General features: G+C 45.0%; 1 protein-coding gene across 1 annotated transcript; it reads left to right on the top strand.

Annotated features, from left to right (window-relative positions):
• On the top strand, positions 1 to 23423 carry LARP6 (La ribonucleoprotein 6, translational regulator). Its single transcript, XM_069597674.1, has 3 exons — positions 1 to 548; positions 16440 to 16650; positions 21865 to 23423. The coding sequence occupies exons 1-3, from the start codon at positions 349 to 351 to the stop codon at positions 22930 to 22932; spliced, it is 1479 nt and encodes a 492-aa protein (XP_069453775.1). The 5' UTR covers positions 1 to 348; the 3' UTR covers positions 22933 to 23423.
• The last annotated feature ends 865 nt before the right edge of the window (positions 23424 to 24288 follow it).

Raw genomic sequence — 24288 nt, 5'->3', positions numbered from 1 at the left:
AGCCTGGAAAGGAGCGGGCGGGAGGAGGGAGCCCCGGCACGTCCTCGCGGGCTTGGGCCGCGCCAGCCGCGGGCGCGCACTGTGAGGATCGGGGGTCTGCGGACCGGTCCCGGACAGCCCCCTGCGGGAGGACAGCAGAGCAGCGCGCCTTCCGCTGCGCGGCCCCGCCTGCGCGGGCGCACGGGGTGGCGGCTGCGGCGCGGGGCGGGGCGCCGCGACCCCCGTCCTTCCCCGGCCGAGCGCTCGCGCCGCCCCCGCCCCTCGTCGCATTAGCCGCCGCCCGGCTGGCTCGGCCTGTCGGCGGCGCGGGGAGGCGGCCGCGCCGCAGTCCCGGCCGGCCCGCGAGCCATGGCCCAGCGCGGCGAGGAGACTCTGCCAGGGCCCGAGACCGCGGTGCAGATCCGCGTCGCCATCCAGGAGGCCGAGGACGTGGAGGAGCCGGAGGACGAGGAGGAGGGGGCGGAGGCGCGGGGCGCCGGGGACCCGGCTCGGTACCTCAGTCCGGGCTGGGGCAGCGCCAGCGAGGAGGAGCCGAGCCGCGGGCACAGGTAGGCGCGGCCCGGGCCCGGGTGGCAGCCGCCGACCCCGAGTCCTGGCCGAAGCCGAGTTGGGGGGCCACAACTCCGCGGGCACGGCGGGTCGTCGGCCCGGGCGCTGCCCCGGGCCGTCCCGCGGAGTCGGAAGCGGCTCTGGGCGGTCGTCGGTGCCCGGGTCCGCATTCCGGGAATCCTACCAAGACTCCCCGGGCTGGCGGCGGGGATCTGAGGGGCCTGGACGTGGGCATGCTCTGGGACCCGGGGAACGTCCTTCCTGGCCAGCCTCGCCATCTTCTCTCCAGAGGAGACTCTGCTTGCCTGCTGAGTTCAACCAAAGACCCTCCAAAAAAGCTAACCCAGCCCAGCCTTCACTTCCGGAGCCGCCCCACCTCCCCAGGAGAGTGGTCCCACCTAGCCTTCACTGCTACCGTTGCCCTGTGTGCTTCTCAGTCCGAATGGGGCTGGGGGTGGGGGTGGGCAGGCCAGGCAGAGTTGACACTTGCTGCTGGGAGATCCGAGGACAGTTGATTTCATGGTGTAGAGAGCTCACGTGCCCCGATTTGGGATCAGTTCAGGGCAAGCTGCTTCATCCTGCCCTGCTGGGGGATTCCCGTTTTCATTCACCTTCTGCAGATTTCTAAGCTTGCATCATCATCTTGCTGCCGTGGCGTGGGGTTCCTGAGTAATGGGTGGTCAGTCTAGCTCAAGAAACCACCTGTCTAACCTCCCCTCTGGGCCCTCATCTCTGTTATCAGCCAGAGACCTTAGTTTTGTGTCCATTAACATCCAGGCCTTTCAGGACTGTGGTTTTTGTAACTGCTGTTGAAAGGAGATGCAGTGTGGAGCATCCATAGAAATGAGGGTAGGACAGTGCTAGAACTTGTAAATTCTGGGAAATTCCACGAGGCACTTCTTAAGAGCCCTCTTTCTTCAGGGACTCAGTGCACACACTTTGAGCTGTCAGAGCTCTGCAGCATCATTCCCTGGCAGGCACATGTTTACTTCATTGGGAGAGTAATCAAGGGTTTAAGAATACAGGGGCCAGAACTATTCCCTTTCACAACCTGATGTTTTCCTAGTGGAAGAGATCTGGGTTTAAGGACTCAGAGTTTCAGGGCTGTTCAGAGGTATTCTAGGAGGAAAGTCCAGCCCAGCTGTTTAGTGCAGGAAAGCTGGGCCATAGCAGATGACACAAGAGATAAGTACATAATATCAGTACTTAACTGTAAAGTCTGATTTAATCATTCGCTCAGCTCTGTCCTGAGTTGTTGGTTTTTTTCCCCTATTTTTTTGATTGCAGCATGCGGGATCTTAGTTCCCTGAGCTGGGGTTGAACCTGGGCCCCCTGCTGTGAAAGTGCAGAGTCCTAACCACTGAACCACCACGGAAGTCCCCATGCTGAGTATTGAGAGTATAAAAATAATGAGTCACTGACATCTCACAGTCTTAAAAAGGCAGCTGCCTAGTCAAAATCATTTCAGAGTTTGTGTCAAATAGCCCAGAGTGACTTATTCTGCCGCCTTTATTTGCCTATGACTGTGGCAAAGAGCTGTTACATATCCTGGGGACTGCACGTTGAGACTGTACCGTTAGCAGGGATCAAAGCACTCCTTATTTCCCTAGGGAGCCCTAGGAGAACATGGGCCCTTCTTTCAGGGGGCAGGGGCTTCTTATCCTCACCCCTAACGCTCTCCCTCCAGAGCCATCCTCTATCCCAGCTCCAGGGGCTGGAGTGTCGTGGAGTATTCAGCCTGAACCCTCCTGCTGGCCGCTGGCATAGAGTTGCCCCCAGATGATCCCTGGGGCTCTTCAGGGTGGTGGAACTGACAGAGCCCAGCGGGCAAACACGAGAGCACAAGGAGAGTGCAGCCAAGAATAGGAACCACGCTGTTCCCTGTTTGGGCCAGCCTGGCACAGCAGCCGCCACTGCCCTTTATGAATACTTCTGGGCTCCCAGAGCCTGCAGGAAAAAGCCCAGGTTCCTAAACCTGCTGGTTGAGGTAGGCATCCACCCACATCATCCCTCAACCTATTGCTTCCTTCTCTGCCTGTTTTAACAATTCCTGCTCCCCAGTGCTGAGCCCCTCCAGAGCCCTGAACACGGGGTGCTGTTTTGTGTCCATGTATCTTTGCACTCCCACCTCTGATCCCTCTGATTAATTTCTAGTCACCTTAAGACTTTGCATCATCCCCACCATCCTCAGTCCCTACCCCAAAGCCGAGTTTGTGTTCTCTTCTTTGTGTTGTTTAGCACTCTGTACACACCACAGTGCTGATTTTGTCCCCCTCTTAAGAATATGAGCTCCATGAATTCAGGAACCACATTGACCTTGTTATCACTGTATCCTTAGCTCCCCAGCACAGCACCTGGCACCTAGTGGGTGCTCGGTAAATATCTGTTGAATGAATGAGGGTCTCTCTCATCACAGTCACTCCAGGAAGTTGAGATAGTTGTGTGTTTCTCCTCTTCTAGACAGTGAGGTCTTTGAAGGTAGCAACTTTGTCTTAATCTTCTTCATATCCCCAATACCTAGCCCAGTACCTGACTTATCCCTGGGGAACAGGGGAAAAATGGAATTAAGGAAAAATCTGTATAACCCCCAAATGTTCACTAGTCTTACCCCTCACCTTGCTTACTAAAAAAGTGTCTTTTCTCTTATTCTCACCTTTTTAACATAGAAAAATCAGACATAAATGTGAAAGAGAAGTAATGTGAGCATTTGTATATCTACCATCTAAATTAAACAGTTGTAAGTATTTTGCCATATTTGTTTGATGGATATATAATGTGTGTGATTTTTCCCTAAACTATTTGGAATTACGTTGTACACAAGATTTATCCCCTAAGTACTTCATTTTGTAGCTTTTAATAATGACATTTTCCTATAAAATCATGATACTGCTATTGCAACTAAGAAAATTAACCATTTTTGTTGTTATTCAGTCCCTCAGTCATGTCTGACTCTTTGAGACCCCATGGACTGCAGCATACCAGGCTTCCCTGTCCTTCCTGTCTTTCGCTATTTCCCGGTGCTTGCTCAAACTCACGTCCATTGAGTCGGTGATGCCATCCAACCATCTCATCCTCTGTCACCCACTTCTCCTCCTGCCCTTAATCTTTCCCAGCACCAGGATCTTTTCCACTGGGTTGGCCCTTTGCATCAGGTGGCCAAAGTATTAGAGCTTCAGCTTCATAACTACCCTAAATATAATCCCTAAAATAATCTGATAGCCAAGTTCCATATTCATGTTTTCCCTAATTGTCCCACATTACATTTTACAGCTGCTCTTTTCTTCTTCAAACCAGAACACAAGCCAGATCAAAACAGTCGCCTATTATCTCTTTTTAGAATCTTTTAATCTAGAGCATCTCCACTTTTTAAAATGGTTTCCTATTTTGGAAATAAGAGCCCAGGTGCCTTGATGACTGTTTCACTGTTTGAACTGGTCTGGTTATGTTCTCATCCTCTAGCTTAACTTGCTCCTTTGTACCATGTGTTTCCCATGAGCTCAAGTTAGTGCTAAAGGATTGGTTAGATTCAGTTAAACATTTTGGCAAAGACAACTTATGGGCATTACCATGAACTTGTCCTATGACCACAGGCAGCATCCAGCATTTGTGATGCTAAATGACTTCTTGATTAAGGTGATCCCTCCATTGTGATTAACAGCATCTGGGCTTCCTGTGAATTTTCTTTGACTTTTCACCTAATGCTGTTAGCATCCACTGATGATCAATGCTTACTTACTTGAGTCAGCTCATTGGAAATTACACATTGATGATTTTCTTATTTTATTATTCTTGGTACATTTATTAGCTGACATTCTTATGTAAAATAGAGCTCTTCCGGATCATCTGGGATTGAACAAGTGTTCCTCTTAAAGAGGCAAGCAGATGGGGACGTGGGAGGGAGGTTCAAGAGGGAGGAGACATATACTTATGGCTGATTTGTGTTGTTGTATGGCAGAAACCAGCACAACATTTTAAAGCAATTATCCTGCAATTAAAAAACAAACAAACAAGAAAAAGAGGCAAGCAGAAATGAGCACTTCCTTTCCTTTTCCCCCCTCAGCTTATTTCCCCCATCATTTATTTTATTTAAAGTTTATTTAAGTTTATTTTTATTTTCTTCCAGTTTCATTGAGATATAATCAACTACAGCATTGTATAAGGTGTACAAAATAATGGTTTGACTTGCTTACATCGTGAAATGATTACCACAGTAAGTCTAGTGAATATCCATCATCTCATATAGATACAAAATTAAAGAAATAGAAAATAATTTTTTCCTTGTGATGAGAACTCTTAGGCTTGACTTTCTTAACATGTTTCATATGTAACATACAGCAGTGTTAATTATATTTATCATGTTGTACATTAGATCTCTCGTACTTATTTATCTTATAACTGGAAGTTTATTATCTTTTGACCACCTTCATCCAATTCCCCCTTCTCTCACCCGTCCTCTGCCCCTGGTAACCACAAGTCTAATTTCTTTTTCTGACTTTGTTAGCTTGTTTTTGAAGTATAATTAACCTCCAACACTATGTTATTCGCTGTTACACAGTGATTATAGTGATTCAATGCTTCTGAACATTTCAAATGATCACCACTTAAGTCTAGTTATCATCTCTTACCAAACAAAAATATTACATAATTATTAACTATATTCCCCATGCTGGACATTTCATACCCGTGACTCATTTATTTTGCAGCTGAAAGTTTGTACCTCTTCATCTTCCTCACCCGTTTCTCTCCTTCTCTGCCCCCTCCCCTGCAGCCATCCGTTTGTTCTCTGAATCTGTTTTGTTCTGTTCTGTCTGTTCCCTTGTGTTTTAGCTTCTACATATAAGTGAAATCATACAGTGTGTGTCGTTCTGTGTCTGACTTATTTCATTTAGCATAATACCCTCTAGTTCCATTCATGTTGCAAGTGAGAAGATTTTATTCTTTTTTTTTTTTTAGTGACAGAACAATATTCCTCTGTGTGTGTGTATTCCTCATCTTCTTTATCTGTTCATCTGTTTATGGATACTTAGGTTGCTTCCATATCTTGGCTATTTTAAATTATGCTGTAGTGAACATAGAGGTGGATATATCTTTTATAATTAATATTTTCATTTTCTTCAAATAAATACTCAGGAGTAGAATTGCTAGGTCATATGGTAGTTCTATTTTTATTTTTTGAGGACTCTCCATCTTGTTTTCCATAGTGGCTGTACCAACTTACCTTCCCGTCAGTGGTGCACGAGGGTTCCTTTTTCTGCGTATCCTTGCCAACACTTGTTATTTGTTGTCTTTTTGATAATAGCCATTATGACAGCTGTTAGGTAATATCTTATTGTGGTTTTGATTTGTATGTCCCTGTAGTGATGCTGAGCATTTTTTAATGTGCCTGTCAGCCATCTCTGTGTCTTCTTTGCTTTCTGATACTAGATATTCCAGGCTTAATTTATACTTTTGTCATGATATGTATCCATTTCCACAGGAATCCCTGTTTTTCAAATACTAGGTGGGAGGTATTTAGAAACCAAGGCTTGGAATTAAAAGTGCTAATCTACTGGGGCATCATTACTTTCAAGTCCTTTCAATATAGCTAGGAAATATATTTTTAACAAAAAAGATTTTATTGATAACTCCAATTCAGATTTAACATTTCAGGGTTTTTGCTTTATTTCTTTTGTTTTTTTAATACTGAAAATCTGATTCTTGATAACATAACATTTACTTATTTGCATTGTCTTGCAAGAAGAAATAAGAAAGCCTTCTTCAGCGATCAATGCAAAGAAACAGAGGAAAACAACAGAATGGGAAAGACTAGAGATCTCTTCAAAAAAATTAGAGATACTAAGGGAATATTTCATGCAAAGATGGGCTCGATAAAGGACAGAAATGGTATGGACCTAACAGAAGCAGAAGATATTAAGAAGAGGTGGCAAGAATACACAGAAGAACTGTACAAAAAAGATCTTCACGACCCAGATAATCATGATGGTGTGATCACTCATCTAGAGCCAGACATCCTGGAATGTGAAGTCAAGTGGGCCTTGGAAAGCATTGCTATGAACAAAGCTAGTTGAGGTGATGGAATTCCAGTTGAGCTGTTTCAAATCCTGAAAGATGATGCTGTGAAAGTGCTGCACTCAATATGCCAGCAAATTTGGAAAACTCATCAGTGGCCACAGGACTGGAAAAGGTCAGTTTTCATCCCAATCCCAAAGAAAGGCAATGCCAAAGAATGCTCAAACTACTGCACAATTGCACGCATCTCACACGCTAGTAAAGTAATGCTCAAAATTCTCCAAGCCAGGCTTTAGCAATACGTGAACCATGAACTCCCTGATGTTCAAGCTGGTTTTAGAAAAGGCAAAGGAACCAGAGATCAAATTGCCAACATCTGCTGGATCATGGAAAAAGCAAGAGAGTTCCAGAAAAAACATCTATTTCTGCTTTATTGATTATGCCAAAGCCTTTGACTGTGTGGATCACAATAAACTGTGGAAAATTCTGAAAGAGATGGGAATACCAGACCACCTGACCTGCCTCTCGAGAAATCTGTATGCAGGTCAGAAGCAGCAGTTAGAACTGGTCATGGAACAACAGACTGGTTCCAAATAGGAAAAGGAGTACGTCAAGGCTGTATATTGTCACCCTGCTTATTTAACTTATATGCAGAGTACATCATGAGAAACACTGGGCTGGAAGAAGCACAAGCTGGAATCAAGATTGCCGGGAGAAATATCAATAACCTCAGAAATGCAGATGACACCACCCTTATGGCAGAAAGTGAAGAGGAACTAAAAAGCCTCTTGATGGAAGTGAAAGAGGAGAGTGAAAAAGTTTGCCTAAAGCTCAACATTCAGAAAACGAAGATCATGGCATCTGGTCCCATCACTTTATGGGAAGTAGATGGGGAAACAGTGTCAGACTTTTTTGTGGGGGGCTCCAAAATCACTGCAGATGGTGACTGCAGCCATGAAATTAAAAGACGCTTACTCCTTGGAAGAAAAGTTATGACCAACCTAGATAGTATATTCAAAAGCAGAGACATTACTTTGCCGACTAAGGTCAATGTAGTTAAGGCTATGGTTTTTCCTGTGGTCATGTATGGATGTGAGAGTTGGACTGTGAAGAAGGCTGAGCGCCGAAGAATTGATGCTTTTGAACTGTGGTGTTGGAGAAGACTCTTGAGAGTCCCTTGGACTGCAAGGAGATCCAACCAGTCCATTCTGAAGGAGATCAGCCCTGGGATTTCTTTGGAAGGAATGATGCTGAAGCTGAAACTCCAGTACTTTGGCCACCTCATGCAAAGAGTTGACTCATTAGAAAAGACTCTGATGCTGGGAGGGATTGGGGGCAGGAGGAGAAGGGGACGACAGAGGATGAGATGGCTGGATGGTATCACTGACTTGATGGATGTGAGTCTGAGTGAACTCTGGGAGTTGGTGATGGACAGAGAGGCCTGGCGTGCTGCGATTCATGGGGTCACAAAGAGTCGGACACGACTGAGCGACTGAACTGAACTGAACTGAACAGTATGTAAAAAGGATTTAAAATATAATACTAAATAGCAGTATGAATAATAAAACCACTGAGCATACTTGCCCTTCATTTAACAAACAAAGACGTCTAGGTTTCTTTCTCTGTGTGATGTTTCAGGGCCATTGCACAAGGCTCTTTTCCCTTGTTCTGGGTGATGTTAATAGAAGCTTTTATTAATGCCAATTGTGTGCCAAGGTTGTAACCATGTACTTTGTATACATTGTCTCTGCTCCGCACCACAAACCATTATTTAGACATGGAGAGACATTCACTGGCTATACTTTTCCTAGGCCCTAGGAAATACACCAGAACAGTACAGCAGAAGACAGGATTAGAGAGGAAGGAAGGTCTTGATCTCTGTAATAAATATGTAGGAACCCATGGGCCAGCCATACATAGCATGGAGCCTTTCCATCTCCAGTGGATCTTCCCAACCCCAGGATCAAACCCTGGTCTCCCGCATTGCAGGCAGATTCTTTACCATCTAAGCCCCCAGGGTTGTTCCTCCAAATAATTTACAAATATAATACATATTTCACCACTGGTCTGTGCAGCCCAGTTATCTGTTTAAAATGTATCCTTTATTTCTATGCTTTGTTTCCATTTCTAGCAGGTTTACAGTCATAATATAAGAACTCATCACAGCTCCCAATTTATAATGCTTTATTTAAAGCAAAACAATAACGTAAGCATAAAACTTTTTCACAGTGAAATCCACTAATGACATATTCACTAGGAACCATACTTTATCTCTAAAAGTATCCTGATAAGTGATTTGCCCATACAAAAACAATTCATCTTACCTTGGTGATGATAAATTTCTGCTATGTTCAAGACTGTGGGTAGAACGAGAAAAATCAGTATGAATCCTGCCATCCCAGAACTTAGAGCTCAGGACACTAATATATGCACCCAAGTAGCTCTAATACAAGTAGACACAAGTACTTGGAGAAGCTAAAATTGTTTTCTTCCTGGGAGAGTTGTATTTGAGATGGATCTTGATGTGTGGCTAGGATTCAGACCTGCGAGAGAGGGGTATTCAAGGAGATAGGAGCTGCATGCACAAAGGCATAGAGTCCAGAAAGCTTGTGCTACTTACAGGGAACTATAAGTCTTTTATTTGCTTCAAAGGATCTGCATGAAAGTAGACAGAAGTAAATTTGGAAGCTGGCTATAGCCAGATTCTAAGTGCATCTGAATAAAGAGCTAAGGATTTGTGCTCTTACTTAATAAGAAATAGAAAAATTATTAGTATTAATGCAGAGCAGTGGTATTTTATACCTGGTCTTGAAAACGTATAATAAAACACAAAATAGAAGAGACTGTAGCCCAAAAGACAACAGGAGGTGGCAGGAGCCTAGAAAGGCTGTTGTAGGTAACTGTGCAGAGGATACAACAGTGAAAAGGGATGCTGATATCTGAGAGGTAATTGAAATTCTTCCTTTAGAACCGTTGCCCAGTCTCTCCGCTTGTCAGTGAGAGATAGCAAGCAACCTGCCCTTTACTTCCCAGGGAAAAAGAAACCGGATAATTTTCTAAAGTAATTGAATGAACTACGTGGTGATCTAGGGCTGCTAAGATAGAGCTGGCACCTGTTATAAGGCTCCTACTTAATGATTCCCTTCCTGCTCACTCCGAAGCAAAGTCTGCCATTTGGCATGCCCCACTCACATATGTAGAGCCAGCTACGGAAGAAAAGTAACAGGAGTATACAGCAAGAGGAGCCTCACATCTCAGGCCTTCATTCTTCAAAATGAATGGCTATGGAACCATAGTTCCATACTCCTTATATGTGGACTTCTTTCCAAGGTGTACAGTATGGGAAGGGAGAAAAAGGAGTCATTTTACCATGGAGTCACCTGACAAATACTTATATCAACCAGGTGATCAGGGTCAGCATCCACATAATCAGTCATGTTGACAGTATGTACCATATGACGTGATAAGAATGGAAATTTACATCTGTGGTCCTCTTCCCAAAAACTCATGTCCCTGGTCTAAGCATGAGAAAAATATCAGACAAATCTGAATTGAGGGACATTCTACAATATACCTGACCAATACTCCTCAACATTGTCAAGGACATCAAAAGCAAGAAAAGTCTGAGAAAGTGTCATAACCAAGAGAAAAGAGTCACAGTCATTAAATGTAGCATGGGATGAAATCTTGAAACAGAAAAAGGATATCCGGTAAAAACTAAGGAAATTTGAATAAAGTATGGACTTTAATTATAATGTATCAATACTAGTTCATTAACGGTACCATACTAATGCAAGATAAAAATAGGAGAATTCTGGTGTTGGATATATGGGAATTCTATGCTATTTTCACCAGTTTTCTAAATTCTAATCTAAACTATTCTAAAATAAGTTCATTTAGAAAAACTCTTTAAAAGAGAAAGATGACTTGTATACCTGTCATGTGAAGGAAATCAATGACATGAAAATTAAATGGAAAAACTGACCCCAGGGGATATAGAGGCAACACTGTTGAAACAAAGGAAACTTAAAAATGACATATACTCCAGTTAGTGCCCTGAGAGAATTTAAGATATGTATCCATGAAACAGCAACAGGACCGTGTGTAAAATAGATAGTGAATGGGAAGCTGCTGTATAGCACAGACAGCTCAGCTCGGTGCTCTGAGATGGCCTGCAAGGGTGAGTTGGGGAGAGGGTGGGAGGGAAACCCCAGAGGGAGGGGATATATGTTTACATATGGCTGGTTCACCTTGTTCTACAGCAGAAACCAGCACAACACTGTAAAGCAGTTATACTCCAATTTAAAAAAGAGAAATAAGACATACATGTAAAAACAGGATGCTCTTCAAAAGGAACAGCCTGAAGAAATAAAAAACATTTTTAAAGACTAAATAATTACTGAAATTTTAAAATTCATTGGAAAAGGTTAGAAAATAATGTCAAAGAAATCTCTTAGCATGTCTTTGATATACATTCAAAGACAAAATATGAGCGAAAATAATAGATGTGGAGGATGAACCCAAGTAGTCAGCCAGCTAACAGTATTTTAAGAAAAGAAGTGTAATCTTAGCAAATGCCTTCTCCCTGTGGTGACCAGTGTTTATGTAGTCATAATATTAATAGTAACCTACAACTGGTTGACTTTTAAGTGTTTACTGACTATAGACAAAGCATGCAATAGTAGTTGTGGAAGAGACAGTAAATATTAAGAACCATGACGCTAGGAAATAAAGGCACATCTGATAAAATTTGGGAAGTTGGAAATGTAAGAAGAGATGAAGGAAAAGGAGAGATAATAATGTGCACATTGTATGTTATGAGGAATTGAGAAATAGTTTTCAATGTTGGTGGAATAAGAAACAGAATTTTAAGTATATTATAAAGTATTTATATACTTTAAGTAATTTAAGTATAAAGCACAGGGAAGGCTAATAGAAAAAACCAAAAATAGCATAAAATTTGACCCCCTGAAATCCTTATTTTGTATAATAGGACGTGAATAGAGAACTTTGGAAATTGCCAAGTGGTATGTAGGGCTGTGAACTTAGAAAACTATAAGGAGCTCTTTAGAAATTAAATGGTTGAACACAGGTTGCATCTAGGAAGGGGTGGAGTGGGAGATTGTTGCTTTCTCTCCAGGTTCTCTACTATTTTGATTTTTTCTATATATATGTATTACTTTAATTATAAGAATTATTTTTTATAAGCTATTAATAGGGTCCAAAGGAAAAGTAACGAGAACAGTTGGAATGAAAAAGAGAGAACAGATGGGAGACACTGCAGAATAAAATCAACACTTGATAACGACTCAATCTGGGGGCAAAAGAGAAGGCTGAAAAATGCATTTTAGGTTTTGAGTCTAAGCACAGAGAAGAGAGTATAGGGCAAGCGGTGGGACAGTTTGGGAGGGAAGATACGTGGTTACTACAGGATCATTGCACAATGATTAAAAAAAGTTGCCAGTGTTTGTATATAAAGACTATAAACTTCTTTAATGTTTGTGAAGGATACATGGTCTTTTGTGTTCAAAGGCTGTCACAAGAACCAGGAGACAGTGCAGCAGGCTCCCATATTTAAACTAGGCCTTCCTGCTCTTCCTTGATTCCCCTTGGAGACGCACAGTTGCTCCTGACAGCACCCATGCAGAGGGAGGGGTCCTCTGAGTACAAGCAGCTCACCTCTGCACTCATAGAGGGATTTTTTTTTATCGCCTCCCAGTACTGCCCACCTGCTCTGGGTTACTTGCTCACCAGGTGCCAATAACCCAGGAGTCCCTCCCAATACATTATGGATTATTTACTGAGAGACTGTGTGAAAATAAGATGAGCTGCCCATGTAAAATGTCTCCTGGTGAGCAGGCCTCGGCTCAGTCCTACCTGAGGCTGAGTTCTGCAGAAGGTGACAGTTTGATTCTGGGTATATTGATACTGAAGCAATATCAGCCTATCCACATGGAAACATCTGGCCGGCAGTTGGGAATTGAGGAGTGGACTTGAGTGAGAGCAGGATGGAGGGGTGGGAGGAGAGGCAGAGATGAATCAGATGACCCAACTAGCAGCTAAAGTGTGGAGATCGCCAGGAGATAAAGAACCAAGGAAAGATTCTCGGGGAATACCTGCATTTAGAAATGGGAGGAGAAAGATAAACCTGAAAGGGCAGTCAAATGGGGAGAAAAACTAGAAAAGGACAACTCATATAATATAAGTCCGGAGGGAGACTGTCAAGAAGAAGGTGACCAACTGTGTCCCATTCTATAGCTGGGGGTGGGAGACTAAAATGGAGAAAAGGCACCCGGATAGAGCAAATGAATTTTGCTCTATGGTGGATGTCCAGACATGCAGATAAGCTTGAGGAAGGCCTGGGCAATCTGGATGAATTTTGTTTTCTCAGTCAAGTTGGAGGTAGAATCATCTGCAGAGAATAAAGTCTTCCCATGGGAATAGTGACCTTGGGAAGAATGGGAAGATCTAGCTTAGGCACTGAGGAAACGGAGAAGGTGCATCACCTTCCTTCCATTCTGTTTTGTTTGCTGTGTTTTATTTGATTAGTGATAGCAATGGCACCCCACTCCAGTACTCTTGCCTGGAAATTCCCATGGATGGAGGAGTCTGGTGGGCTGCAGTCCATGGGGTCACTATGAGTCAGACAAGACTGAGCGACTTCACTTTCACTTTTCACTTTCATGCATTGGAGAAGGAAATGGCAACCCACTCCAGTGTTCTTCCCTGGAGAATCCCAGGGATGGGGGAGCCTGGTGGGCTGCCGTCTATGGGGTCACATAGAGTCGGACATGACTGAAGTGACTTAGCAGCAGCATCAACTGCTCTGGTCTAGGAGTAGGACTTCTTGGTCTGTGGGTCCTTTTGGTGGTCTGGTCACCTCTGATATTAGCCATTTGTCATAACTTTGATCATTTTGCTCATACCCCTGAGTCCACCCAGAACTCCTCGCTGGTCGTTACCGCACACATCACCACGTTTCCTGCTGCTTATTGTCACTCTTGCCAGCTGGGCCTAGAATTTCCTATGCGTTTGTAGTTATTTTACCTGGTATATTCAACCTCTATTTTAACTATTGTCTAGGGCATGAACTTTCTCTTAAATGAAAATTTATCTTTCCATCTTGCATTACCTTTTTCATTTCTTTGTCCCACTGATACTTTTCCTGTGGCATGTTTTGAAGACCTCTTTTCTCAGTGTTGTTTACTATCCTAGGATTTGGCCGTAATAGGAGAAAACCCAACTAACAAGTGAATTAAACAGAATTTTATCTTTCTCTTATAATAATAGTTCTGCAAGTAGTTAGTTATATCAGTTGGTTCAGTAACTTGGTAATGTCAGAAAACCAATAATGAAAATAAACCAGACCAAGCTGATTCTCTTGGCCTTTTCCTTATGGTAGGAAAATTGCTGCTATTGCTCCAACCATTACATCCACACTCAAAACAGATAAAAGGGGAAGGAACAAGGCCAAGAGATGTTGACTGGTATGTTATTGGCCATAACATGACAAATGGCTGCCATGTGTAAGAGAGACGGGAAAGTAAGCATTTAGTTTTTATAGCCTCCATAGTACAGGAGGGTAAGTGAGAAAGAGTTTGCTGTTAAATGTCAGGTGAGTCAGACTGGTGTCTACCCCAGGTGCCCTTTAGGACTTCTGAAATATTCAGCTTATCTGCTTAAGTTGCCGTTGACCTGTTGTCTCTAATGGGCTGCCTTAGTGTATGCTCCTAGTTTATCATCACATTTTTAAAAAGCCTTTCTAAAAAACATACTCTTAAAGTTGGTCTCTCTGTTTTTTTTTACCCTTTACAAAGGTACACATTTGTCTTGTGACATCAGTAAGGTATTTTAAAAAACCACTTCCAAACTATCTACAGGCAAATAAATAAAACACTTTGTTTTTCAAATCAACCAATGTCTGTTATTTAAGCTGAATATAATTTCTGAATTTGAAAAATTAAGATAGATTTATTTAGTTTTTTCCTCTCCTGCCAGAATATTTGATTTTTGGTCTTATTTTGACTCTTATACAGTTCCTTTTCTTTTTAAGATTGTGAGCCAGTGAAAATTTTACTGAAGTTGAAGGACTTATGTGTATGAATCTTTTTTGACTATCAACTGTAACCTTCATAGATTCTTTTACTTTACGAGCCCCATTTTCAATTGGTTGATTATTTATTTGAACTCTCTAAGCCCTTTTGGAGAAGGAAATGGCAACCCACTCCAGTATTCTTGCCTGGAAAATCCCATGGACAGAGGAACCTTGCAGGCTACAGTCCACGGGGTCACAAAGAGTCGGACATGACTGAGTGACTGAGCATGCATGCGCCCACCGAGCCCTTTGGGGAGCCTGGCAAGTTCTCCCAACACACTGGAAGCGCCTTGAGTGCTTTAGAAAGACTAGGATGATTGGGGGGATTAGGCATGTCCCTCCATCCCAAGAGATGCTCTCTCTGCTCAGAAGATGTTGACAGAAGTCCTGGGTCTGATGGTTAATGTTACTAGACATCAAGCTGCCACAAAGGAGAGCAGTTCTTTTTCTTTTCTCTGGAAGTGATTTTTAACCAGTCCTTTGTATTGAATTATAAATACAGTGTTTATATAATATATAATTTGGTAATTAAATATACAAAAGAGAACTCACTTTTGATAACTTATAATAATGGTGTCAACTATGATATGGATAATCGGAAGTTCCTTAAAATATTACAAAGATTTTGTAGTCTCTTCATGAAATATTGGCCTTCTTAAAAAAGCTTTGCCCCAATACTTCTTTGCCTAGTCCTCCTTTCCTAATATTCTGGGAGAGAGAGAGAGGAAGTGTGTCCAGGTGGAGCTGCTGGGGAAGGGGATTCATTTAAAGGGGCCCCAGTGAATGAGATTGTTTCCAGATTCCATGCAGTTTCCAGATTCCCAACAAAATATGGAAGGTATCATCTGAGCTGACTTTGGAGACAGAAAATTTGAGTTTTAATCCTTTATCTGCACTTACGAATGAATAAATGAATGTATCACTTACTGAGCTGTCAGGGTATCCATAGATATTTCCACAAATTAATTAATCTTCGTACAATCCTATCGAGAAAGTGACAATCGTGAATCCCGATTTACAGCTCATAAGTACTGAGGTGTGGCAGTGGAGTTCCTTGCCTAAGTTGACTCAGCTAATAAATGTTGGTGTCAGGATTCAAACTCAGGCAGCCTAACTCTAGAACCCCAGGGCTCTTAGTCACTCTGCTAAACAGTCTTCTAGAAATAGGAATTTGTGGGGTAGAGTGGGGAGGGAAGAATAAGGAGGGTGTATGAAAAGCATGCTGTCAACGGCAGAGCAACATAAATGTTAATAGATGGTTAAACAAAAACTTGATTTCTTAGCTAGTTAGGGGCAAACTATCCCCTTGTGGCCATGTGATTCTCACCTCTGAGGAGTCCAGTTCAGATATGAGCCATTATGGTTTCCTGCAGCCGCTCTAACCAAGAGCCACAAACTGCGTGGCTTAGAAGAGCAGAAGTGTATTGCTTCAGAGTTCTGGAGGCTGGCAGTCCAAGGTCAAGATGTCAGCGGGGGCTCACTACCTCTTGAAGTGCTGGGAAGGGTCTGTGCAGGCCTGTCCCCTAACTTGTGGTGGTTTGCTGGCGATCTTAGACACTCCGTGACCTCTGCCTTCATTCATCCCCACATGGTATTCTCCCTGCTCTGTGAGTGGAATGGGCCCACCCCCCAGCTCTAGTATGATCTCATCCTTTCATTACATCTGCAAGACGTTCTTCCCAAATATCATCACACTCTGACATATCGGGGCTTGAGACTTCCACGTAGGAAACTTGGGGAGATTAGAGTTCAACCCCTAACATTTCATGTCCCCTTCTGGTCTCAGTGGTGCCACGACGAGCGGGGGCGAGAATGAGCGTGACGACCTGGAGCAGGAGTGGCAGCCCCCGGACGAGGAGCTAATCAAGAAGCTGGTGGACCAGATCGAATTCTACTTTTCTGATGAAAACCTGGAGAAAGACGCCTTCCTGCTCAAGCACGTGAGGAGGAACAAGCTGGGATATGTGAGTGTCAAGCTGCTCACCTCCTTCAAAAAGGTGAGGCTTCATTCTCAGAAGCTGCTCTGAGGATTTCAGGGGTGCTGTGGGTTGTGGTTCTAAATATTTTTTACCCCCTTGAAACCTGATAACTAACAACTTTTTATTTCCTCTGAGCCCTGAAAAAGGAGGGAAAAAATGAACAAGAGAAGGGATTTATGATCATTATTAAGAATGTCCTCCCAGAAACTACCCTGGTGGTCCAGTGGTTAAGAATCTGCCTTCCATTACAGGGGACACAGGTTCAATTCCCGGTTGGGGAACTCAGATCCCACTCGCCATTGGGCGACTAAGCCTGTGCTCTGCAACTAAGAGCCTACACAACCAAATAAATAAATGAAAAGAATGTCCTCCTACACTATTGAAAGAGTCCTGGGTACTGAGACAAATCCCAGCTGGTAGCAGTTATGACATGACATTCCTTGTTCTTAGCAAAGTTCAAGGACTCTTGCTGGGCAAGTGGGTGGCTGGGAGGATGCTTTGCCAGGATAGGGGGTGCTCAGAGGCCTTGAGAGACCCCTACCAGGCCTTGTTGTTCAGTCGCTAAGTTTGTCTGACTCTTTGCAACCCTGTGGACTGCAGCATGCCAGGCTTCCCTGTCCTTCGCTGTCTCCTGGAGGTTGCACAAGTTCATATCCATTGAGTCGGTGATGCTATCTAACCATCTCATCCTCTGCCGCCCCCTTCACCTTTGCCTTCAATCTTTCCCAGCATCAGGGGCTTTTCCAATGATTTGCCTTTTCGCATCAGGTGGCCAAAGTATTGGAGCTTCAGCTACCAAGCCTAGAAATGTATAAAATCTAAGCTTTTCCTTTGTGGAATTGAGTAAATAAGAGGTTCAGGGAGCTCTGGGAGATAGGCCTTCTCCAAGACTCCAGCCACCTTTGCTGTGTAATGCCAACATCCTCATCTATTTCTCTGCTGTATAGATCCAGCAGCTGGGTTGTGCCTTTCCTACTTGTTGATGAGTTGACAGGCCAGTTGGAGTAAGAACTTGGTGTCTCCCTTGGGGGAAGTGTATTTACTAGAATGGAAAAGCCCGTGTGGCCTGTTGCATAACGGGATGTGTAACGAGTGGGTCCCAGCCTATGTTGCCGGTGTACTTGGTTAGAGAGCCCTGGAGGGGGCTTTCCTCCCAGAGTTCTTCTCTGCCTTGCCTGTTAGAATTCTCTGCCCTCTTCTCTTGATCTCTTTCCTTTATTCATTCACCAAATGTATTTATTCTATATGCTGAGTGCTGTGTTAGGCATAGGATATACAGAATGAATATGGCATTCTCCATGCCCTGGCAAAGTCCAGTCAGAGAGAGAGACCAGTGAAGGATCACAGTATGACCATCAATAGATCACATCAAGAGATCGCCATCAGTGTAATCACAATAGACCATGAACCTGCAACAGAAAGAACAAAGTACTGTTTGGAGCTAAGTGATCAGAACAGCTAACCCTACGTGAAAGATTGAGAAGCCTTCCCAGAATTGGTGACATTAAAATAGGATCTTGGAGGATGAGTAGGAGTTTTCAAGGTATAGGAGAAGGGAAGGGGCATTTCAGGCTATGAAGGAAAGCCTACTCTGACTCCTCACAGTACTTCTGCCCCCAGATGTGAAGGAGATTTCCCCACACTAAGCAATTTCACAACACCAGCTGGATCTCCTGTGGTCTGACTCAGTTCTGGCACCATCTACCTGGAGGTGGCATCAGGTCCCACAGGTTAAGGATTCTGCACCCCTCTTCAGGTGCCAATCACAAGTAGTACATCCCCAGAATCCACAACTTCTGTCCAACCCAGCTACAAATCAGAGTTTCTGATGACCCTTTGGCTTTGATTATTTGCTACAACAGTGCACAGAACTTAGGAAAAAGCTTAATTACATTTACCAGTTTATTAAAGAATAAGGTAAAGGATACAGATGAACCTCCAGATGCAGAGACACATAGGGCAGGGTCTGGGAGGGTCCTGAGTGTAGGAGTTTCTGCCCCCATGGAATGGGGCTATGACACCCTCCTAGTAGGTTGGATGTGTTCATCAGCCTAGAATCTCTCCAAACCTTGAGTGTTTGGACTTTTTATTGGGCCTTCATCAAGTCGTCACGATCAATTATAACTGCAGTTCCTGCCCCTCTCCCCTCTCTGGAGAATGGCAGGCTGGGCTGAAAGTTCCAAGCTTCAGATCATGACTGGTCTTTCTGGTGACCAGCCCCACCCCATCCAAGAGCGCACCCAGAGTCACCTTATTAGAACAAAAGATGCTCCTGTGCTCCTGTGGTTGTTTAGTCACTGAGTCACTTCTGCCCCTTTTGGGACCCAGTGGACTGTAGCCAGGCTCCTCTATCCATGGGATTTCCCAGGCAAGAACACTGGAGTGGGTTGCCATTTCCTTCTCCAGGGGATCTTCCTGACCCAGGGATCAAACCCAAGTCTCCTGCATTGCAGGTGGATTATTTACCACTTAAGCCTCTGGGAAGCTGCTTCCTGTGCTCTTATCACTCAGAAAGTTACAAAGGTCTCAGGAACTCAGTGCTAGTACCAGGGATGAAGACCAGATAAATATATTCCTTAGTATAAATCACAGTATCACACATGTCCAGAGAACAGTGAGCAAGCCCTCACATGGAAGGTGTTTGTGGGGGACCCCAAAATGGACCAACCAGTGGACTCATCCTGTACCTTCCTTTTTTTCCTCCACGGGGACTCTTAAAGTGAGCCTAATTTTGTTTCATGCTTCCCACGTAGCTCAGTCAGTAAAGAATCTGCCTGCAATGCAGAAGACCTGTGTTCATTTCCTGGGTTGGGTAGATACCCTGGAGAAGGACCTGGCTCCCCACTCCAGTATTCTTGCCAGGAGAATCCCAGAGATAGAGGACCCTGGCAGGCTGCAGTCCATGGGGTTGCAAGAGTCGGACACAACTTAGCGACACACTTGACTTGTATTTTGTTTCACTTTTAAGCTTCTACTTAACTGAATCTGTTTAGGAGAGTTCTCCTCTGTTGAAAACTGGCTGCAGAATAGACACAGACTCCCCAACACCTCCAAAATAACATCAAGGACCTTTTTCATTCTAAAAGATTTCCTGCTAATCATAATAGGAAGCATATATGACAAAGGTAGGGGCTTCCCACAGAGAAGGCAGTGGCACCCTGCTCCAGTACTCTCGCCTGGCAAATCCCATGGACAGAGGAGCCTGGTAGGCAGGGTCAGACACGACTAAGCGACTTCACTTTCACTTTTCACTTTCATGCATTGGAGAAGGAAATGGCAACCCACTCCAGTGTTCTTGCCTGGAGAATCCCAGGGATGGGGGAGCCTGGTGGGCTGCCGTCTGTGGGGTCGCACACAGTCGGACACGACTGAAGTGACTTAGCAGCAGCAGCAGCAGAGGCTTCCCAGGTGGCACTAGTGGTAAAGAACCCACCTGCCAGTGCAGGAGACGTAAGAAATGCAGATTTGATCCCTGGGTCAGAAAAATCCCCTGGAGGAGGGCATGGCAACCTGCTCCAGTGTTTTTGTCTGGAGAATCGCATGGACAGAGGCGCCTGGTAGGCTATGGTCCATAGGGTCGCAAAGAGTCAGACGTGACTGAAGCAACTTAACTTGCACATGCATTACAAAGGTAACTAACAGCAATCACAGAATTTCAGGAAGTCTTACCAAGCTCTAGTAATTGTACAAAGATGGCAGCTGCCTGGTTCCTCTTCCCAGGTTGTACCTGGACACTCCTTCTCCAGGCTCACAGACCCAGGCTTGGGATGCTCAGTCCTAACGGAGGTTTTCTAGTGGCCCTGACTCCTGGCTTTGAGCAGCAGGTGCTGGGTCCTGCTTCTCTCTGGATTGGGCATGCTCTTCCAGCAGCTTCTGCAGCCCTCTAAGGCCAGGTTGCCCTCGCCTCCCCCAACACTCCTTGCCTGGTCTTCCCCTCCTCTCCTGAGTGCTCCCTCCCTGACCAGCAACAGACAAGGCTCCCCTGTGTTTCACCCCCACAGAGCCACTGTGTGGGTGTCCCATGCCCCAGAACTGTCCCTTGGTCATTTTCTTCATGTTTTCTGGGTCCCTCGTTGACGCTGTCCACCTGAAGTCCAGCCCTTTGCCTGGATCTGCTTCTCTCTGCCCTTGGTTCATGCCACCGTGATCAGCCCTGAGTCTGTTTGTAGGTGACTGGTGATTCCCGAACCCCAAGCCCCAGTCTGGGCCGTTTCACCCAGAGGCCGCAGGACAGTGGACAGTACCCTCTCCACAGGAGCTTGGCAGCACCAGTTCCCACACCTGCCCTGTTTGGGAGCCCTCCCTTCTTCATTACGGGAAGTTTCTGTTTGAGTCAGGGTGCCTCTGCCCACTCTCTGCACTGGCTCAGGTTACCCACCCCACCCACCTCCGCTGGTTCTTTGGGATGACTCATTCTCCATGGCATTCCCTTTACCGGAAGTGGGCCTCTTGAAAATTACTGTTTTACAGTATAAATATAGCTTCCCTGGGCTGTAGCATTGATACACACAATTTCCACTAAAAGAAGAGGAGTGAGGGACTGTTTCATCATTCTCCTTGATACCCAAGTAGGATTTAATTCCTCGTTGAAACAGCCCACATCGTTTTTAGGAGATACTGAAAGATCTTTTGACACCTTCTGTGTATTAACTGCAGAAATACCACTTCAGAGAAGGATTCAAATGTTAAAATCTCCAGATGCTGTCAAAATGGTAGCATGTAATATTTGAAATATGGATACCACATAATATTTATCAAATACTCTGTGAGCTGGACACTGCCCTAAGTTTTATATAAATGTGTATCTGGGTATAGATATGTATATATTTCTCTATTCGTTTAATTCTTATGACAGTTCTATGAGGTAGGCAATATTAATATCTCCATTTTACAAATGAGAAAGTTGAGGTACTGAGAGACTGAATAAGTCTTCAGGTCTTACTGCCAGCCAGAGGTGGACCTTGGAATTTCGTATCCGATAGAGTTGTTTTGGATTTAACCTCTCCACTCACACCAGAATAGAATATTTCCATCACCTCAGAAAGATCTGTTGGACATGACTGCTCTAAAGCGTGTTCATTCACTCACTAGGTTTTTGAGTGCCTGCACACACCAGGTATGATTCCAGATCCTGGTGTTACCGGGGTAAGGAAAGGAGGGAGGGAGATTATAGAGGGCGCCAGGAGGACAAGGACGATAGGTACCATTTCCGATTTGCTCTGTGTTCTTCAGGTGAAACACCTTACCCGGGACTGGAGGACCACAGCTCACGCCTTAAAGTACTCAGTGACCCTGGAGTTGAACGAGGACCACCGGAAGGTGAGGAGGACCACCCCTGTCCCACTCTTCCCCAACGAGAACCTCCCCAGCAAGATGCTCCTGGTCTATGACCTCTACCTGTCCCCCAAGCTGTGGGCCCTGGCCACCCCCCAGAAGAATGGAAGGGTTCAGGAGAAGGTGATGGAACACTTGCTCAAGCTCTTTGGGACCTTCGGAGTCATCTCATCAGTGCGAATCCTCAAACCAGGGCGAGAGCTGCCCCCTGATATCCGCAGGATCAGCAACCGGTACAGCCAGGTGGGGACCCAAGAGTGTGCCATTGTGGAGTTCGAGGAGGTGGAAGCAGCCATCAAAGCCCACGAGTTCATGATCACAGAGTCTCAGGGCAGGGAAAGCATGAAAGCTGTCCTGATTGGCATGAAGCCACCCAAAAAGAAACCATCCAAAGAGAAGAACCAGGACGAAGAACCCACCTCGAGCGTCCACCTGAGCAAGTCCCTCAACAGGAGAGTCGAGGAGCTGCAGTACGTGGGGGACGAGTCTTCCGCCAACAGCTCCTCCGACCCTGAGAGCAATCCAGCATCCCCTATGGCTGGCCGGCGACATGCCGTTGCCAACAAGCTCAGCCCTTCCAGCCACCAGAATCTCTTTCTGAGCCCCAATGCCTCCCCGTGCTCAAGTCCTTGGAGCAGCCCCTTGGCTCAGCGCAAAGGGGTCTCCAGAAAATCCCCACTGGCCGAAGAAGGGAGGCCGAACACAAGCGCTAGTCCTGAGATCGTCCGCAAGTGCACGGACTATTCCTCGGACAGCAGCATCACTCCCTCTGGCAGCCCCTGGGTTCGGAGGCGCCGTCAAGCCGAGATGGGGCCGCAGGAGAAGAGCCCCCGAGCGAGTCCCCTGCTCTCTCGGAAGATGCAGACTGCAGATGGGCTACCTGTGGGGGTACTGAGGTTGCCCAGAGGCCCGGACAATACCAGAGGGTTCCATGGTGGACACGAGAGGAGCAGGGCCTGTGTATAAATACCTTCTAATTTTAATACCAGCTCCACTGAACATCGCCTTTGTTTTCAAGGTTCTGACAAATACCTGGCATGACATTGAATGAAATTAATATCCCCGTGGAAAGATTTTGTATACCTGTAGACCTCTTAATTTATATATTTGTAATATATATAAATTGCCTGGTATGCTCTGGTTTTAAGACCATCTTCTAGTTCAGAATACCCATTCCTCCCAGCATGACCATTATTTTGAATATGCCCAACTTGTGTGAATGGCTCTGCAGGGCTCTGGGACAGAGGCTGCCCAGAGAGGGCCTGGCAGTGGGTCTCTTCTTCAGGGCAGGATTCTTCTCTCCAGTGACTGAGCTGTCCTCAGTTGGCCATGCAGGGGCTTCCTGAATGCCCAAAGGAGTTCTGTTGTACAACAGCAACTAATTAAGCCAGTAGCATGGTGTTTTATATGACCAAATGTATGTTTCCTGTCAAGTGAATAAATAATAAAACACCTAACTGGGAGTGCTGGCTCTGAACCCATAGACTGTGCCTAAATGTGCATCTGACAAGGTGTGGGTAGTGTCATGAGGCTCCAAGGAGCTTAACAGAGACACAGTTCCTGAATGTGCCCCAGGGCTCTCCTTGGGGCTCCTGGCAGCCTGAGAGGTCAGTGGAGTTTTTGCAGATGTTGTTCAGTCGCTGTTGTGCCCGACTCTTTGTGACCTGCAGCACGCCAGGCTTCCCTGTCCTTCACCATCTCCCGGAGCTTGCTCAAACTCCTGTCCTTTGAGTCAATGATGCCATCCAACCATCTCATCCTCTGTCACCCCCTTCTCCCCCTGCCCTCAATCTTTCCCAGCATCAGGGTCTTTTCCAATGAGTCAGCTCTTGGCATCAGGTAACCAAAGTATTGGAGCTATCAGTCCTTCCAATGACTATTCAGGGTAGACCACCACAGTCTCTCATCACAATGAATTGTACCCAACAAAGACAGCTTAGTATAGGCCAAATTCTCTAGATGTGGTGCCCAGACCAGCAGCATTGATGTCATCTGGGAACTTGTTAAGAATTCAAATTCTCAGGCTCTACCTCAGGCTGACTGAATCAAAAACTTCGGGAGAAGCAACTATATACCAATTAAAAAAAACTTTTAAAGATGGTGCACAGTTTCAGCTATAAGATACATAAGTCCTGGGGATGCAATGTCCAGTCTGGTAACTGTAGTTAGTAATACCCTGTTGTATATTTGAAAGTTGTTAAGACTGTAGTAGTAGGATCAGAGCCATATTTCCTTCTTAGGAATAAAACCCATTTTAAATTTCAGAAGTGAAAGGAAAAAACGCCATAAAAATCCCTGGAAGAAGGGCTTGTAATCTGAATT

Source organism: Ovis canadensis, chromosome 7, assembly GCF_042477335.2.
Source record: "Ovis canadensis isolate MfBH-ARS-UI-01 breed Bighorn chromosome 7, ARS-UI_OviCan_v2, whole genome shotgun sequence".
NCBI lineage: Eukaryota > Metazoa > Chordata > Mammalia > Artiodactyla > Bovidae > Ovis > Ovis canadensis.
This window is presented reverse-complemented; position numbering and strand designations above follow the sequence as displayed.